Consider the following 19,648-nt stretch of genomic DNA (forward strand, 5'->3'; position numbering starts at 1 on the left):
TTGATTTTCTGCTCAAGTATGTTATGAATTGCTTCACTGCCTACTGACACGGACCCGCTTTTGGCAGAGAATGCATTTCCCAATGATGCATAGCAATACTATAGCACAGATAAGGTATTGTCCTTGATTTTCCTAACCGAAATTTCATGAGGAAATTAGGTCAACAGAATGTAATTACCTACACTGAGATCTCCTAAGGGCACTGCGTAGAGCTGTGCAAATGACTGATTATTTTGATTTGCTTACAGAAGCAAAAAAAAATCAGAAGCAAAAATCAGTCTGAATAGAACAAAATTATTTCTTGTTCAACCTGAATTGAAACATGTTGTTGGTTCTGAGCTGCTCTTCACAGCTCATTATGAGAATTAAAATAACATTGATTTTTTATTTTTTTTTTTTTTAAATACAGATCAGTGCACGAATGCAACATTGCCATTAACCCCAACAGCTTTTGAAGAGGAAATTCCAGGCTGATTAGAGCGAGCTCTCTGGGTTCACTTCTCTTAGAACACAAAGTCCCTTTTGTACCACAGTGGGTTTCTTAGAGCGCTCTTCCAGGAGGTGACTAATGCAGCTTCAGTTACTTTTTATCTGTAAAGGAGCTGATCCTTGCCTATTTTTCTGCTCAGAGGGACAGCCTGACTTCCAGACTGGGAGCTGAAATGGGGTGTTGTAGCTGTTCTGTTCTTCACAAAGGGACAGAAGAGTCACTAAGTTTCATCCATTAAAAAAAAACCCCAAATCAAATAAAACTTTAGTTCTGATTGTTTTTATAAAGGCATTATTAGGAAGTATCTCGACTATCAAAAGAAAGCTTATTTTTTACTAGTACACAGTTTATTGAAAACATGTAATTAAAAGAGTTCTTGTGCCCAACACCAATGTATGCAATGTATGGCTAAATCCACACACCTATATCTTCTCTACAGAGAGGCAGGTGCTCCACTGGCTGGCCAGGCAATGCTTGGCTGTAGGCTGGGTCATAACAGGAGCTGGCACAAGGAACTGTAAGGTCTGCTGATCTAAGCAGTTAATGGCAGCTGGACAGGGAATGCAGAATTATGATTATGGACTCAGGCATCTGAGCTTTACCTTTCTTCTCGTTCTTACATGTTAAAGTCTGATTTTTGGATCTGGTTCTTGGCCTTTTCTCCTCAAGTCCCCATGTATAAAAGATGATCAAAGCAATTCTCATCTTTGGTATTACTGGTTGATTAAATAAATCAAAAAATGGACTGCATATGTTTTCCAATTGGAGTTGATACCGATACAAAAGTTGGACTTGGCTCGGCATGTGCTCTGCTCTTGCACATCATTTTTGAAATTTAATCCCGGCTGGAACTATAAGTAACATTTTAAAAAGCCCTGCAAAAATAAGTTTAAGAATGTGATACACTTCACATAGTAGAGTCTCTCTAGTGGTGTTAAGCTATTGCTATAGAAATTGCATTGTGGGATTTTAAGGCAATTTTTGTATTTCACAAATATTCTTTCCAAATCTTGCTGAATCCAAAAATCTCATCAGATTTCCAGCATCATCTACAGAATATCCAAGAGACACATTCTAAATGTATTCTTCTCTTTCTGCAGGCTGCTTTTCTGGAGACAGTGACCACTTTTTGGCAATTCATCAGCGAAAGAGTGGGAAACCTGTGTTTATTTATCACCATGTGCAGAGTGTGGAGAAAAGTCTGGATACAGACAGTTATAAGAATTCCAAACAAAATTTCCATTCTTCTTCCCACATGAAAATAAGCAAGCTGCACCCTGCAATAATTGTTAAATCGACCTTCCCCAGACCTGCCTACGACCCATCCCTCAACCTGTTAGCCATGACTGGTCAAGATTTGGAAGTGGAAAATCTTCCTGTTCCTGCAACGAATGTGATTGTTGTGGTAAGTGCCTTTTTTTTCTGAGTTTTGTGAATATATAGGCCTGTAAATAAACAAATATAGACATAGATTGTAATTTGGGGTATCCAAAGTTCATATTCCACTGCCTCACTGATCAGCTAAATCTAAATAATGGCCACACATCTTGAAGCTCTTCGCTTTAGTAGAACTTGTATTCATATAGCCTCAGCATGCTCAACAAGCAATCTGATGAACCAGTGCAGAATGTAGCCTCTCTGTAAGTAAAGAACTCGCCTCAAATGCCTTTAATCCTCTTGTCTTGATTGGTATTCGCGCTGCTTTTGCTGGATGGATTTTAAGCTTGTTCTGCATAGGGCACAAGAAAATGTACTTTAGGGAACAATTCAATGGAGGCAGGGAGATTTTAAAAGGCTGACGCAAAGGATTCATTCACTTCTATTTCTCCAGTGAATCCACCATTATGCTTACATAGCTGTTTGAAAACAAGCTTGCTTTTTGCAGAGAGTAAGAACTACGTTTTTGTTGGTGTACGCCATACGTGCTCCTTCTAGGACGTATGGTCTGGGACCCTCCTCTTTCAGTTAACTATGTGTGTGATCTATCCCATTCTCAGAAAAATGATGGCAGCACTCCCTCCTGCAGTGGAGGGCATGTCGGTGGAATGGTATACTGCTGCCACCCTGCTGCATCCTCACCCTTCATGCCAGGGGAGCAGCAAGCTGCCAGTAGAGCTGTCCTCTCTGGAGTGCACAGCACGGTCTGCATATGCTCTGCACAGACGCTGCTCTGCTCACCCTGGTGCGTAGGTAGCCCTGCTTGGTTATGAAGAAGAGCATTGGGCTCATCCTTCTCCTTCCTGGAGGGAAGAACAACCATTCATAATGGCTCACACACACATTAGAGTGAACTAATAAAAATTAAACTGAAACAATGTGACTAATTACAGTCAGCGGCTATTTGCTTAATTCTGTAAATTACTCTATACAGAAGATGCTAGATTAAAAGAGAATGGCCTTTACAAACAAGGAAAGAAGATGGAGCGTACAACACTGGGGCATGTTAGCACACAAAGTGTTTCAGAATCGCATATGAGTTCCTTGTACTGTTGGTACCTCTATAGATCTGCCCTCATGAATGCACCAAATGCAATAAAGGCTAGCGATGCAGGAAGGAATAATCAGGAAAAAAAAGGTAGTAATTTTATTAAGTCTAACATTAAAGTTTTAACAGTTAAAAAATAGTCAGAGAACTAGGCTCCAAAAAGCTGTGCTCTGGACTTGTTATGTCCCACATGAGCAAGACCTCCTAATCTGAGGTTAGACAGCTGGCACAGTCAGTGGACTAGATTTGGTTGTATGCAAGTGTTTGTATCAGAGCAAAATAAGGTACGGACAGCTGTGCGTCAGTGGGGACATGCCAACTGTACACAAAGTCCCAGTACTGAATAGGAGGAGGAAATGCCAAGCAAGCCGGATGCATCTATGCCCCAAGCCAGCCTAAGCTGGCTGGGTCAACTCCATAGTAAGGGTACCTGCTCTTTTTTTTCCATAGCAAGCATTATTTCAATTCCTGTGAAGCTGAAACCTTTCTGTTAGTGCAAGGAACAGAGAATATGCACGGCCCCTCATTTTTTCATTAGATGACGCTATTACCTATGGCCTGTTATTTTAGTAGAGCTTTGCAAACTTTTGGAGACCCGCAGTCCTCAACCTGCAATGGAAGAATCCTGCAAAATATTCTGGGGCTACCCTGATTTTATCTGACTGGCCCTGTGCCTGCATTGAAAGCAAAATGAGGCAGATTTTCAGTTGGCAGTTACATAAAAAAAGATCTATTAAATCTACATTAAGTTCTCATTAAGTGACCTCGGTCTGAAGCTTTGCTACTACATTTCTAGGTTGGAGCTGCTGCTCTGAAGCCTTCTGTTCTGGCTGAGAACCATATGTGCTTTAAGGGGGGGCATAACAGCATGAGCTAATCATGACATGAAAGCTGTTCGTTGCTTGGGATCTTCAGCTATCTCTGGGTTTGTTGAAGGACAGTATTTTTGGTTTGTTTTTAATGTCGTCCTTTCAGAAAAAGCCTTTGGGAAAGTACATGTTTTAAAGCCAAAGTGCTGAGAGTCAGACATCTCACTGGACTAATCCCACAATAAGAAATTTTGAAGGTCTCTTCCTCCAAAGGGCAGCTGTCCCACAGCAGGGTGGTTGCCATAATCCGTGTGCAGCCCTGCTCCTTCCAGGTCTCTGCACTTCAGTGTTTTGTTTCCCCCTCTTGAATTTCACCTTAAATAGATTGTAATGTTAACATCATTGCCAATTTGTTTTTGAACGCATGTATATAGCTCCTTCTTTGTTTTGAACTAGCACTTACTGCCTGTTGCTGCTTTCCAGTTTTTATCACATAGGGCAAGCAGCAACATTTGTTGTTTTGCCCTGGCTGACCCTTTTTGTTCCAGCCTTTAGCAATGTTGTTGGTTGCTCAACTTGAAAGGGCAATTGCTAGTGTTAATGCTTCCTGTAATCCAGTTACGTGACTAGTGCACATTGTGATTTAGTATGAAAGCCAGCAACAGGGGTTATTTTTTTAAATAAATCAATGCTCTTGTGGCTCTGCAGAGGGGAGGAAACTGAATTCAATCTAATTTCAGTGACTTGAAGTCCATTTGCTTCATGATGGAGGTGGAAAGGTAGGGTGAATGGATGCCTAATGTAGAACTATTACAAGGTTACATTTTGTGCTAAGGACTAGACCATCTGACAAGCAAAATGTTGCCAGTGCACAGCAGAGTGCTATAAAGCCAAGAATTCTGCAGGTATTGTGTCAAAAAGTGATGTTTTGTGACTATCAATAAAGAACGCATGTTAAGAAGTAATTTTACTGAACCTGGGGAAATTGTAGTGCTTGTTTGCCTAAGGTAGGAAAAGGAGAAATTTATTTTCTGGAAGTGAGTTTTATGTAACTGAAGGTTTTCCATCATGTTACCCAGTATTAAGTTCCTGTCTTTGTGTGTGTGTGTGCGTGTGTTCAGTGCACATTGTTTGTTGAGGGAAGTGAGGACAATCCAGAGCTCTTAGAAGCATTTTGACTGTTCTATAAATGCCTTAGTGCTTAACCATATGCTCTGTTTAGCTATCTCTCTAAATGACGTGAGACCAATTCATCTGAAAATTGCTTCATTAACATATGGAATTACATAATTTTTTTGTAATACTTGAGAGTTTTCTATTTGTATGGGTTTATTTTGGATCTCAGAAACTGTATACTCATCAAAAACGTATTAGAGAGTTAGTAGTGAAATGAACAAGTTCTCCACATGTTTATTTGTGTTTATTCCGAGTCTTTCCAATACTGAATGTGAACACCACCAAGGTCAAGGCAGCACAAATGGTCTGTAGATAACCACTTATGATTAAAAATGTTGCTGTCTAACACACTTGTTAAAAAAACCAAACATACATACCTACATATATGTAGTTAGGGATGAACTTGAGCGTAAAGCAGGACTTGTAAAGGTTATAGCTCAGTCTAGGTCTAAAGTGTCAGTTCGTGGGGGTGCTAAAGCTTCATCCTTTGTAACCTGATATAGTTTGGTCTGTCCAAAGTCTCTCTCAGGCATGCAAGTGTGTTGTACTAAGATTAGACCAAGATGCTTTTTTTCTCTTGTATCCTGTGAAGTGTTTCGGAAATGTAAAGGTAATAAAATTGCTCAATACATCAAGATTTTCCCTTTCACATCTTGCTACTACTATACACCTTCTTATATAAATGTGAAAATCTGTCTCTATTTCTGTTGCTTAGAAAGGTCACAGCCCTGTACAGTACCTGAAAATTCAGTGCATCTCTTCAGTCTTGTTTGGTTTACATGAGTGTTACTGGACTGAGTTGATTTAATTAGAATTTCTCTCAGCTAATGTCAATAGGACGTAAGATTCACAGACAGCCACACAGAGCTTCTCTTCGCTTTTTCCATGGCATTTTGTGTAAGGCTGAATGCCTTAGAGCCATAGCTCTGTCATACAATTGCATCTATTTTGTCACCAGAGTTTCAACGTCTACCTTCGAGCACACTGAAGAGCACAAGGGAGAGCTTTAGGTGCTGGTGCTTTGAGAGAGGATTCAGTGGAAGAGTAAAGCACATGAATGTATGTATCTATAAGTAGATATCCACATGTGAACTAGGTATTCAAGCTTCAGTATAGGCAGTGGAAATCTAGCCTATTGGTAGTCTATTAAGCTATCTAGCACATTTCTAAACAATTTCTGTATGATTAGAGAATCATAATATAATGAGAATGTTAATATAGGTCAGGGACCATATCCAATAGTCAGACTGGATCTCGTAATCCTGTTTTTGAGCTTAAAACTGACACGGGCCATTTTTTTCTCAGTTTTCTCACTGCCAGAGAACAGTACCAGATGCCTTTAATCTACCACTAGAACATAGCCTCGATGTCTGCGTCAGGGTGAGCTGAGTATCTCCCTAAGCCCAAAGGGCTGTAGTGACAAGATTTCTATTGATGATAGTGAGTGCTTAAGCACCAACTGCATGCTGACTACTTACATATTTTTATATATTCATACACACACACAGACATGTACATTTAGTGCCATCTTAATGTGGAACTGATCCCAGCTAGAATAACACATTTTATATTGAAGTAACGTGGAAATCCTTCCCAAATCTAGGCACAGTTCAAGTAGGTGGGCTGCTTCTGGGTGGCTTTGGGTAGCTGAAAACTATAAGGCTGTGAAACCACAGCAGAACTGCTTTTACACTTATGTCAAATGCATCCCACCAGTACTGCTATATCCTCTTGTCTAACTTTGCTCATACTACATATTCAGAGAAGATGCATCTCTTGCTGCTTACTGACGTGGCCTTACACATATAAGTTTATTCCTCCATCAGTTCCCCATTTCCTGATGCATCAGGTTTAATTACCAAAGTCAAGACTCTGAACTCATCAACCTTATTTTTTCTTGTATTTTATTTCATTATTTCCACCACTGTTTTTTGCTGGAAATGTCTATTTTTCTAATTCTTTGTACTTTCTGTGAAGTCATGGCTTCCACATGGAATGTCCTCTCTAAGTTCCTCTAGTAACACACAGGATGTCCTACTCTCTCCTCCTTCATGTATCCACACAAGACTTACTTTTGATGCAAGATTTGCTTCTTCCTTTTAAAGATCAGCCAAACCAAGGGAACCAGACTACAAAATATCCTTTCTTCTGAAGACTGAAATTGCCTCTACTGACTGGTTTTGGAGTGTCATAAGAAGAACTGGATAAGGAGAGCTTGATAAAAAGGTGGCAGCATTCAATCCTTCCAGTCATTTTCAGTCCAAAAAATATTTTGCCAGTAGGTGCATTTTTGTGAAGACATTTAATATAGTTTTCTTTTATCTTCATAAAAATGGAACAATGACTGTGGAATTTGCTTTTTACTTTTCTGTAAGTGGAAAATACATGTCTCTTCTCACTGGTATTTTGGTAATATAAGATGCCCTCTTTTTCAAGGCTAAGTCCTAGAATTTTGCTGAATGAGATGAGTAGGATACAGAGCGCCCTCTGAGTCACAGCACCAAGCTTTGTGTGGTCTTTCTGCGTATCAGAAGCTAAATGGCCTCCTGAGAATCCCCAAAAGAGGAGATGCTCTGATAACTTTTTTTCACTAACAACCTAATCCAGCCTTCCCCAGCTGTCCACTCCACTGAGTGACTGTGTTTCCATAATCTCTTACTACTCTTTTCCCTGATGTTGAATAGCTTGCTTTGATATAACATAAAGTCTCTCCCTTATTTCAGTTCTCCTTGTTAGGAACTCTTCTGTCTTTCAAATACCGTGTCAGTTTCTGCTGCCACAGCATCCACCCAGTTAGATGGCCCAGTAAGGCCATGGCAAACAATCTGTAAAGTTATATTTAAATGTCCGATAAAAATGCATAGAAATCTGTGAGAGACTATGATAGCTGAAAGTGATCCATGAGACCAGAAATTTAGGACTACCTTTAGGAGACTACAGACCAAAAGTGATTCTTCATTTGGGAGCGAGACGAGGGGAGAGGAGTGGGTAAGTTCTTAGGAGTGGGGATGTTCTTATGACAGAACAGGCAGAGCATCTGAAGCAAGTGGTTTGTTGTTCCTCATGCACCGTCTGCCTTCCATCACGTGTTTTGTGATACATTATACTACAGTTAGTTTGGAAGTTATTCAAAATGGTGATTTTATCTTCCTACTACACTGTATACAGTAATGTCCTAATTTTCACTGGGATAGATGTAGATGTATGTATATGCAGGTCTATCTGTAGCTAGATGTAGTTATACTATATTGTACTAACGGAAGTAAGGAGCTGCTTTTTGAATACTGCATGCCCCTGGGGCCTCAGCCTCGAGTCTGTCAGACTCTGGCTCCAAAGGCCATTTACCTTTGGGTGCGCAGAAAGACGCAGCTTGGTGCTGTGACTCAGAGGGCTCTCTGTATCCTACTCCTCTTGTTCAGTACCCCGAGCTTACCCCCTCTGTAGGCCTTGTGAAGAGGTGGTCAAAATACTTTTGAAAGTGTATTAGGCTAGAAAATGGGGTGAGAATAAGGCAAAAAAGTTTGTTATGAGTGAGAAGAACAAGTAGTCAATAAAGTGGCAGGTCAGCCAGTGCTGGGGCAAACAGCCAAGCTAACTGTCTATGAAACATAACAAAAAGTCAGATGTCACTTTTTGTCACTTAACATCTGTTATTGCCAGCCTAAGAGAGGGATTGGCACCGGGCCAGGCAGAGGAGGAATAAGAAGAAAATCATGTCTCTGCAGTGACTTGTCAAAGGGGGAGTAAGATCTCAAAATCCAGTAAGGTATCAGCTGTGTCCCTCTCCATTTCCAGGTCATGTGTTTGCCTGATGCTTGGAACAACAGAGGACAAGTGCTGTACTGATAGACAGTGAAGTTTTAAGACTTTATTATACTACAGTGCTGAATTGCTAACAAACTCTAAATATTAGTCACACATTACAACAGTGTGCAACATCAGTCAGTATCCTTAGTGTGATTGTTATAATCACTGTTGTGTCCCGTTACACTTTACATCATGACATTGACCACCAGGTATTCACAGTATTTGGTTTCTAGACTCAAGTCCACCTTCTAATAAGAGATTGATACTCACTATTATCTTAGTCCTTTCTTAAGTAATTATACTGGGCAGAACATATCTGCAGCAAGCCTTGCAAATAGACCTAATAGCCCGCAGCTCTGTCATTCTGGATTTTGTTTGCACAAAGAAATCTGGAAAATCTGCATTAGTTGGCCTCATTTGCTTTCTGCTTCCTTCTGTGCACTTCAGCAGGGATAATTGCATGCTGAACCATTATCATGGTATTGTGTTTGCTGTCAGTCTTTGTGGAAAACAGGAAAGACTGCATTAGGTTGTAACATGCACTAAAACCTCCTTAAGGCACTTTTTTGTCATCTGACTTGCAAAACGTTAAAAGAATGTTAGTGGGGTATTCAGCAACCCAGTGCTTTAATGGATTAGCTCACTGCTGGCAGTTTGGGGGTTATTTTCTGTCACATTCGGTGGGATGCTAAAGTTGCACAAAAGCTAGTCATAGCTTTCACAAATTGTGCAGATCCTCAAAGTTTTTCTTCTCCTGCATTTTTTGGTGAAGGGAAGATGTTTCTTGAAGTCATTTAGTTTTCTTCATAAGCTGCACAGCTTAAACGAAAACTGCGTATCAGGAGCAGGCATGTTATATGTTCTTAAACTGAAGGCTAATTAGCATTGTGCAGTTGATCTGTAAGAAGGTGTCAGCTCTTCCATGCTTCTTTCAGCTGTATGTTCCTATAACCTACCAGTCCCAGCTGTAAAGTAGATACTTTTGTGTAGCAGAAAGGAATCTGCCTATGTTTTTCCATTCTTCAAACTGCTGGCTTTTGTCCTCCAGGAAGATCTTTATTAATTGATAATTTACAATTATTTTTTTTTTTTTCAAAACTGAGATTTTTGATGCAATTGGATTGAATTCAGCCACAGTTGCAGCCAAATCAAAGATCTTCACTTTTGCTTAAGCATTTTCAAGATATCTTGGAGGTGCAGGAGAATTCATGTGTGAGAGAAAGGCTATATACCCAAATGAGGGAGACCTGGCTCAGAGCCTTGCTCTGAAGGAGACAGGAGAAAACTGAACCTGAGTCTTTCTCATTTCACATGATCTAGTCACTGAGCTAAGGGGTACAGGGTACCACTTACCTAATACTCATAGATTAAATTATTTGTTTGACCCAAAATGCATTGTTTCAGCCAACTGAAAATTTGGAGAAGTATTAATCTTGGGCTTATCCAGTACAAATTTCTTCTATGTGTTACAATTTGGTCTCCAAAATAGAGAAAATAAACCACAAAAAACCAAGCCCCTCTGCTGCCTCCTTATTGCTTACATGGCACCATTTACACCTCTGATTGAAATAGGCTTCTGTGCCATTTGTGTGCCATGCTGTACTGAATTCCAGAAGAAAAGACCCAGAGATTTTAGACGACAATGGATTTTCCATCCCTGCTCTTTGTTTGGCTTCTTTATGACAATGCCAAAACTGCACTTTGGGTATTTTAGCATTTTGGCTTTGGAGGTAGCGTTGCACTCCGTATGGGCTGGAGCTGCACTGATTCTGTTACCCTGAAGAGTACAGACAGGCTTGTCTTTTAGCAGGAGTTCAGGAGACTGCTAGACCGCTATCAATGTTCTGTTTTCCTTTTACAAGTGAGCTGAAACCTGTTACTGCCTAAATTTTACTAAGGAAAGGGAAAAGTTTCCTGGCACACAGAGTTCCAGGTGCCATCACTGGAATCACACACGCATGATGTCCAAAATCATAAATAACAAAATGGCCTTACTGGGGTCGTGAGACCCACCAAGAAACAAACCAGTGACTGCTTCCCACAATATATCTATGCATTTTGTTGATAATATTCAGGAATAAAGACTGAAGAAGCACTTTTTCTTTTTTTTTTAGAATTCTTTTAGCGCCCTCAAAGAGCTATCTTTGTGAAAACCAACGTCCCCTACAGTAACATTTTAAAGGCAGATAAAGGACACTCAGATGAAAAGACAGCAAGACAGCATATGTTTCCTTATCAGTCAATGTTTCGTTGGATCTGGCAATTCAGCCTCTGGAATAATCCTTTTGGTTCTTCACTTCTAACATTTTTGTTAGGAAAAATGACAGCTTCTATAAAGTTCCTCGATAGATGGTTCCTAATGTGTTCTTGTATGTAACCCCTTAAATATTATTCCTTATAAAAATTCCTTTTGAAAAAGAAAATTATTTTTTTTATATATATCATTGCTACATTAATATGTGATATTTTTAAAACAGTGATGTTTTGAATCAGAGAAACATTATCAGGGAGCAGAAGATGATCTTTTGAACACACATTTAAAAATGCTTCATAGATCAAGTATTACTGCACTTTGGCATCTCTCTTGCAAAAAATAAATATTGAATTCTGCAATGAAATGCATAGGCTAGGAGGATATTGGAGATTGAAAGTGATCACATAGCTGTCAACTGAATGATGTTTTTTCAGTCACCTTAGTATCGAAATGGTTCATGGAAAGGGGAATAACTCAGGGAGGTAAGTGGAGAGGTACAAAGTCTTTGTCTGTCTTTGTAGCTGTTGCTAAAAGCATTTAAGTAATGTTTTGCTGTCCTTCCTTTGAAGGTCAGTCATGACTGACAATTTGTAATGGAGCTAATTCTTATTTGGCTCTGCACCACAATAAACTGGTGGAAAATACTTCTAGGGGACGCAGTGCTTTGAATCAAGTGTATGGTAGAAGCATCATGAAAAGTATTGTGCGTATACATCAAGACTGCTAATATAATAGCGTTGAATAGTGTAGAAAAGTGGTTGACAGCATACGTTATATCTATGTTTATTCAAACATGAATTGAAACAGATTTACATTTCAGCCTTTATTAGCTGTTGGAGAATAATAGTGGAATGTCTGCTTTGTACAGATTTGGCTGAGGATACGCATTCTCCTTGGGAATGGTCATTGTGTAATAAACTGTAGCAGAGAAATCAATGACAATAAAAATCAAGATTTTTACATTTACAATATGCTAAAGTAAATTTTACTTGATTTACACAATGTCATTGTTTGAATTTAATTTCATTTTTTTCCCAGTTCCCTGTTGGTGTTTTTAGAATAAGAGGTATTTTTGCTGGTACTAATTGTACTAGTAATCTTGTTTTCTTTTTGAAAACACACTGATGATAGAAATAAGGATTGCTTCTGTTACAGTCCTGTGGTCTTCTGGTAGGCTTATATCTTTCTGCACTGTTTAGCCAAATTGTTGCTGATATGCTTTCTTTGTGTGACACATAATGTATTGTCTAATTAAGAACACAGCTCTGGAGGCTAACCTTTACAAATAGTTATATTCCAATTTCATGTAATAAAAATGATTTCATGTTATAACAGTTTAATTTCAGGTACTATACCATGTAGTTCTATAGTAGTGCAGTCTTCTGAGCTAACAGGTCATTAAAACACAAATGTTTTGGGTTAGTGGAAGAATGACCTTAAATACTGGAATCTCAGAGTCTTTGCATTCTTTAGGAAAATAAAGCTAAAACACTATAGAAATTATGTTCCTTGTCTTAAAGTGATAATGAAAAATAAGCATGAAGCAGATGTGTTCCCCAAAACCTCTGTCATAGGCTTTCTCTGTAATGGTGCTACAGGATGCTGAGGCTTTGCCTGATTAGCCACAGTGAAAGTGTATACAGGCAATATAAATTAATCTAAAAATTAAAAATGCTTACTCTCTTTCTTCCACTCTTTTTTGTTTAAACTATAGCTACACTAGTTACACTTCGTCCATTGCCTACCATGACAGAAACTTAGGTTTAAAGGTGGCTAGACTGACCCTGGTAGAAATACTCTGTTAAAGGAGGGCTGGCGAGGGAGAAAGGAAGGTGATTATTAGCAGTAGGAACACCTCTCTGATGTGCAGGGTACAGACTTTTGTGGTTGGAGCAGGAGACTATTGACTGGAGTTGGGAGAATAAGGACACATTAACTGCAAATTTAAAATACCACCTTGATCGTGAAATAACAAGAAATCTATTGAATGTTGATCAGGAAAATTGTAAAAAAAAAAAACCAAAAACCCAACAACAACTGATCCCTCTAGAAATAGGTAATAGGACAATAATTAAAGAGACTGATAATTTGAAATCCATACACTAAATCAAAAATTTGATTGTAGCTTCAATTTTTAAATGTGCTTCCTAAGAATCTGCCTGAAAGTGGATATAACCTTTAATGAAATAACTGTAATGTGAGGCTTTCAGTAATGAATGAATTAGAAAGCCATATGGATGCATTAAGTAGAATAATAAATGTACCATACACAAAAGTAGGACATCCATAAATCATTTATGATGTCCCTTCTCATCAGTTCTTGGCTCTTTGAGTCTTAATTGAAAGCCAGGGTAGCTGGATATTAGAAAAACTAAATTTGTTAGTCAGATAACAGACAACTTTCATTAAAGCATTAATTAATTTAAGAAGGCTGAGGGCCTGATACATTAAAAATACTTACAGAGCAGTGCTACTTTAGTCATGATTTTTCTATTTTAATTATTATCTTCCTCTGGTCAATGAAAATTATTTTTGTCCTCCTTTAACTTGCTCAGAAAGTATGATGGAATACTATTGTGTTTAGAATTAAGTATTGTCTTGTCTGAACAATTCCAAATGCTTCAAACTGCTGCATGGCACAGTAACAAAAGTACAATGGCTATTCTTACAGTAATGGCAAGTGAGCTTGTTTCCTCTTTCAAATGCAGAAATTTAGAGGACCTGTGTTAGGCAGTTCATTCTAAGCACAGTCCTTCTTGCTAGTAAAGACAAAGGAACACTGCATAAAATACCTTTTTCTTTTTTTCTTTTTTCTTCTATTTAAACACACTAATTTAAACTCTCTTTTTATCACCTTTAGTAGTTTCCTCCTTGGAATCTAATCTCATTAAGAAGACGGCCAAAATAAACATTTTCAAGCACTGTCTTATAAAATGAGGGCATGAAATACATGCCAAAATTAATGTGAGGCCTAAGCTCCAAGTTTACTTTGACAAAGAGGTCCATGTCTATGTCAAAATGATCAGAGTTGTATTGATTCTAAAAATATAAAAAATTCTGTCTGACAATAGTATTATTCAGTATGAAGAGCACACCTTTGTGGTGGTAGTAAATATGCTAAGAAAAAGTAGAGATAGGCAGCTTCTTTTCAGGGACCATATTTATTTCTGTCCAAGAGTGGGATGTTTTTATGATCAATTCTCCATTATCCTAAATGAGGGACTAAGGGATGTTGTGGATAATGAAAAAAAAAAAAACCAACCCAAAACAAAACTGATAGTGTAATGTAACAATATAACAGGATAACATCATGGTGTAGATGTACCAGGCACAGAGTTAGCTCACATCTATCAGGGCTTGCTAGCCAAGTCCTAGCATCAATGCACAGAGCTGGCCGTCTCTAACCAAAAAGTCCCTTGGAGTCCCAGTACCAGGGAATGTGTTGCAGAACACAAGGAGCATCAATCTCAGCGCTGAGTTATAGTATCCTCCTGACTCTGAGCTACCACTGCTTAAGGGCAGCTTTGGTGTCTCCACATTCATGCGTTATTAAATGGAAATCAAAGGGCAACTGAGCACTGACTGTATTTCTAGGCCAGGGAATGTATTTCTAGGCCAGACTCAGATGTTCCCAACTGTCCTACCCACAGTCAAACCATTTCTCTCGTTCTCATGTAATTGTTCTTTCTTTTCCTGTAATGCTACCAGTTTGTTTGGCTGGCCAGCCAGGTGTGTTCAATAGTTGGCAGTGCTTTCTCTTGGCCCACATCAAATTCACTTTTGCTTTCTACCATTAGCTTTCAGTGGACTGTAAAACTGGCTTGGCTTACAGTTGTAGGCTTTCCTAGGGACTAGCTAAAATTTCCTTGCGTGCCCTGTTAGACTCATGGGCTGCCAGTTGACCAGTCCTCATCTGGTGTGAGCACAGCCTTATAAATTCTTTTCATTAAAGGTAAGAGACTTTAAACGAAGAATCCAGTGCTTTTGGCAGGCTGCATATTCATCTCTTTTGATCAATCACTGAAGAAATTAAATACTTGAGAAATACATATCTGCTGCTTGAAAGGACTGTTCAATCACTGTGGCCTCATTAATGTCCTGTGTGTTGCCAGTCCCAGTGATCCCAGCCTTTGCCAAAAACAGTTGTATAAGTTTGGCAAGGGCTGCTAGCTTTTCTTTGTTGTCTTAATGTCGTTATAACTTTCTCCATCCATTGCTCTACTGCTATTGATCTTTGCTCTCTTGGCGATGTTACTACTATTGTAGTTTCTTCACTTGTAATAGAAAGGCATTGACTATAATCTTTGGCTCCAATACATAGTAATTTATTTTCTTGGCTCATCTACTTTAATGTATAAGCTACATCTTTGCTTTCTTAAATCTTACTCTGCCTGGAGGCTGACTGACTCTGCCTCTATCTTTGGCTTTCTTTTTCTTTCCCTTGTCTCTAATTGTGGACCTCTTTCAAAATTATTTGAGGCTGATGCAATGCAAAAATACCTTCACTTCGATATCACATCAGCTGCCAACTAGCTCTCGAACAGCTTATTAGTTATGGAATGGATCACCCGTTCCTTGTAGCAATTGAGCTGTACAGGAGGCTGATCAAGAGCCACTGAAATTAAGTTTTCTGAATCAAAAGCTCAAGGCAGAGGTATCCCAAACCTAAAGTTTCTTTTTAAAGAATGTTGAGGTTTGAGATAAATTTTTGAGGTTAAAAAAAAATAGAAACTGTGATAAAATGGAACTGTTTAGACACTTTAATTGGGAGGCAAGGAGGAAATGAGAGTCACGCATCGCAAAATGGCCAAGATCCTAGAGCTGAAGGCGTAGAGCTGCAATGGACACTCAGGTTCAAGTGCCTCTTTTGCCACATCCTGGTAGCAGCCAAGACTCACAAGGAGGAAATCAGTTAAATCATCTGAGTCAGGTTATTTGGTGTCTTTGTTTAAATTTTAGGATAGATCTGAGACAGGATCATGCAGGGAGTGTTTTCAGTGCACTTGAGATTGGTCTTGCCTTTGATATATGGGAGTTCCAGAAGGCTAAGTCTCTTTTAGACACTGAAATACTTTCCTCTCCTTTCCAGATCTATTTTTATTTAATTATTTGGACTGAGTGGAATCTGTGGTGTTGGTGGAAAAAGATTTGTCTGGAAGTCTAGTCATTCAATTAATCATGTGGCCTATGGAGAACAAAACAATAAGTCTTTTTTCTGAAGCATATATAGATCAGGGACTTGAGCTGAGATCTCCCATAGCCAACATGAAGCTCTAACCACAGATCTTTGCTTATTCTGAAGTAAATCAATCTTCTTCAGGTCTTCTTAGTGAGATTATCAGCAATATATTTTTCAGCAGTATAAGACACTCAGTTTTGAGAAGAAATTCTGGGGATGGGAGCTGGAGAAGGAAGCTATTCTTAGCTGTTCTTTTGCTAACAGCCTGTACAAAATCAGGAGGCGCTGTATTGGCACGAGTCTCAACACATTATCCTGATAAGGTTAAACTGAGTTCCTCATACAACCTAGATAGCAGCGAGTTTCTCCATCCTTGCTAGAGAAAAAAGTTGAAGGAAAGACTATAAAGTAAAAATGCAGACAAGTATTTCTGTACAGGGAGATAAGACCACATGCAGTCCATGTGCTTTATCTGGTAAAGTGTGGAGGCAGAACTTGGTTTTCAGATGCAATACCAGACAGGTTACATAAACAGAAAGGAATGAATAAAACTTTAGTGTGGGGAATCTAGCACACTCCATTATTCTCTGTTTGGAAAGATCACTTATTATCCATGGAAGCCTTTTAAAAATCTTCCATATATAATCGGGAGTCATTTAGTTAAAATCATAATGTCAACTAGACAATTATTTCACCCAAACTTGCACAACATTACTTCTGCATTGTTTGTTCTTTCCTGAATGACGTTTTCTACTGTGACTTACAACCTAATATTACTGATGTGAACTGATGTGAAACTTATGAGAATAAGAGTCCTAACTGCTTGATACATTTTATGTTGCCCAGTATAAAACTTTTATTTCTCTCCATTTAATCAGGCATGTAACATATTCAAAAGCATTGATTCAGAAGAACATTGCTGCAGTTTTCATATATCCTTTTTTTTTTTGTCCTTTTCTATTTTGGCAAACCATTCAGTGCTTACCATGTGCACTATTCTGTACCCTTTTTTATCCTTCTCTTTCATTCCTGTAATAAGTTTGCTGGAGTTCTTGCCCCCCAAATACCTAGTCTGCAGTGCCTACTTAAGACATTTGTTTCACCATCCATTCAAGCAGTCCCTGATTATTCTGTTCTTTGGTCTATTCCCTCTCTGATTGTGCTGTGTGCAAGTCCTATAGTTCCTTTAATCCTTTCTTCATCCAACCCTTGTCTTGTCTTTTTTTTAACATGCATTTGAGTTTCAGGTTATGATAGGACAAATATCTAATCTTACCCAAAAAGCTTTTATAATAAATTTGAATTTGGAAAAATACTTTAAGTAGCACATTCACCTTCCCTGATCATGCCCCCATAGAGCTTCTGGAAGTGAAGCTCTACTTTTCTCCTTGGCACGCTGCATTGGTCTTCTGCACACTTCTGCCTGTGCACTCATCCCTTCTTAGAATCATAGGATGGTAGAATCATTTAGTTTGAAAAGGACCTTTAACATCATCGAGTCCAACCGTTAAGCTAACACTGCCAAGCTACCACTAAACCATGTCCCTAAGCACCGCATCTACACAAGCCTTTTGAATACCTCCAGGGATGGTGACTCAACCGCTTCCCTGGGCAGGCTGTTCCAATACGTGACAATCCTTTCCATGAAGAAATTTTTCCTAATGTCCAATCTAAACCTTCCCTGGCACAACTTGAGACCATTTCCTCTTGTCCTATGGCTTGTTACTTGGGAGAAGAGACCAACCCCCACCTTCCTACAGCCTCCTTTCAGGTAGTTGTAGAGATTGATAAAGTCTCCCCTCAGCCTCCTTTTCTCCAGGCTAAACAACCCCAGTTCCCTCAGCTGCTCCTCATAAGACCTGTTCTCCAGACCCCTCACCAGCTTCGTTGTCCTTCTCTGGATGTGCTCCAGCACCTCAATGTCCCTCTGGTAGTGAGGGGCCCAAAACTGGACACAGTATTTGAAGTGCGGCCTCACCAGTGCTGAGCTACAATCACTTCCCCAGTCCTGCTGGCCACACCATTTCTGATACAAGCCAGGATGCTGTTGGCCTTCTTGGCTTCCTGGGCATACTGCTGGCTCATATTCAGCAGGCTGTCAACCACCGCCCCCAGGCCCTTTTCTACTGGGCGGCTTTCCAGCCTCTCTTCCCCAAGCCTGTAGCACTGCATGGGGTTGTTGTGACCCAAATGCAGGACCTGGCACTTGGCCTTGTTGAATGTCATACTATTGGCCTCAGCCCATCGATCCAGCCTGCCCAGGTCCCTCTGTAGAGCCTTCCTTCCCTCAAGCAGGTCAACACTCCCACCCAACCTGGTGTCGTCTCTTCTTCTCACACCTTCTCATTCTTCTCATGCTCTACCGTTCTACACTCCTTTTTGCATCTCTTCAGTACTACCTCATACTCCAGGCTACTGCCAGGGTCTTGGCTTGCCTTTGGTTTTTAGTCACTTTCACCTTTGTCTTTATTTACCCCTTTGTCTTCTGCTCCTTCCTTTAGTCTTGTAGCCTCAAACCATTTCACTGATCTCTTTTTCCTCTCCATTTTTACATATTTCTTAGCCCACACTTCTCTTTGAATCCCTTGATAGTCTTTCCCTCTGTGTGTATGCTTTGGTTTTGCCCAGGGCCTTTCTGTTATGAGATCTCTGACAATGTGGTGGATATGCAGACATTTTCTTGAACTATAATGTGCATCTTCTCACCATATATTGTGACAGTACAGCAGATGTTCTCAACTCTGGTTTTAGTCAGATGTTTTGGTCTGGGTTTCTTTTTATTGTTATTTATTTTATTCATGGCAAATAACTGCTGTGGCTCACTGTATTTGTAAACCTATTTGCTTGTGCTCAGCTAGGAGAAACCAACTAGAGAATATTACTCCTGTTGGTATAGTTCACGGACTTCTGGATTCCAGGTGCTGTGGGGATTATTGTGAGGCATGCACACCCATAATTACAGACCTGGAATTAAATGATGATGTAAGTGCTTTCTGAAAATCCCATTTAAACTTGGGAGCAAAATATACTTTGAAGTCCAAGATTAATTTTTTCTATTTTTGTAAACCGTTAAAGAAAAAAAATATATTTTCATTTGAAGAGGTTCATGTTTATCACACGAGTGGTGACTAAAAGAAACTAAATTAATGTCTGCTCCACTCAAAGACAATAAAAAAGTTACCTCAGCTGAAGTAGGTATTCATTTAAGATTAATTTGGTTTAAGGTGTACATGTGAAAGGTCATGTACACTTATGTATATTTATATAATAATATAAAAATATGCAGTATTTCTTAAGTATAGGCCATTGAATAGATTGAATTTGTACTTTGTGGAGTTTTGGAGGAAAATGTCTAATACGTAGAAAATACCTAGTAAAATACCAAATAACAATATCGTCCACCAGATGTCCCTGTACTCATAGGTGGTAATGAACAATATTCATTCAA

General features: G+C 39.2%; 1 protein-coding gene across 1 annotated transcript in view; it reads left to right on the plus strand.

The window, feature by feature from the left end:
* Window positions 1–1,568: 1,568 nt before the first annotated feature.
* Window positions 1,569–19,648, plus strand: part of PTPRR (protein tyrosine phosphatase, receptor type, R) — a 141,498-nt gene continuing 123,418 nt past the window's right edge. The window contains exon 1 of the mRNA XM_009887829.1: window positions 1,569–1,895. Within this exon, the coding sequence (XP_009886131.1) occupies window positions 1,569–1,895 (327 nt within the window). The remainder of the gene's footprint in view (window positions 1,896–19,648) is intronic.

The sequence above is a fragment of the Charadrius vociferus genome, unplaced genomic scaffold (genome assembly GCF_000708025.1).
Source record: "Charadrius vociferus isolate BGI_N301 unplaced genomic scaffold, ASM70802v2 scaffold125, whole genome shotgun sequence".
NCBI classification, from domain to species: Eukaryota; Metazoa; Chordata; class Aves; order Charadriiformes; family Charadriidae; genus Charadrius; species Charadrius vociferus.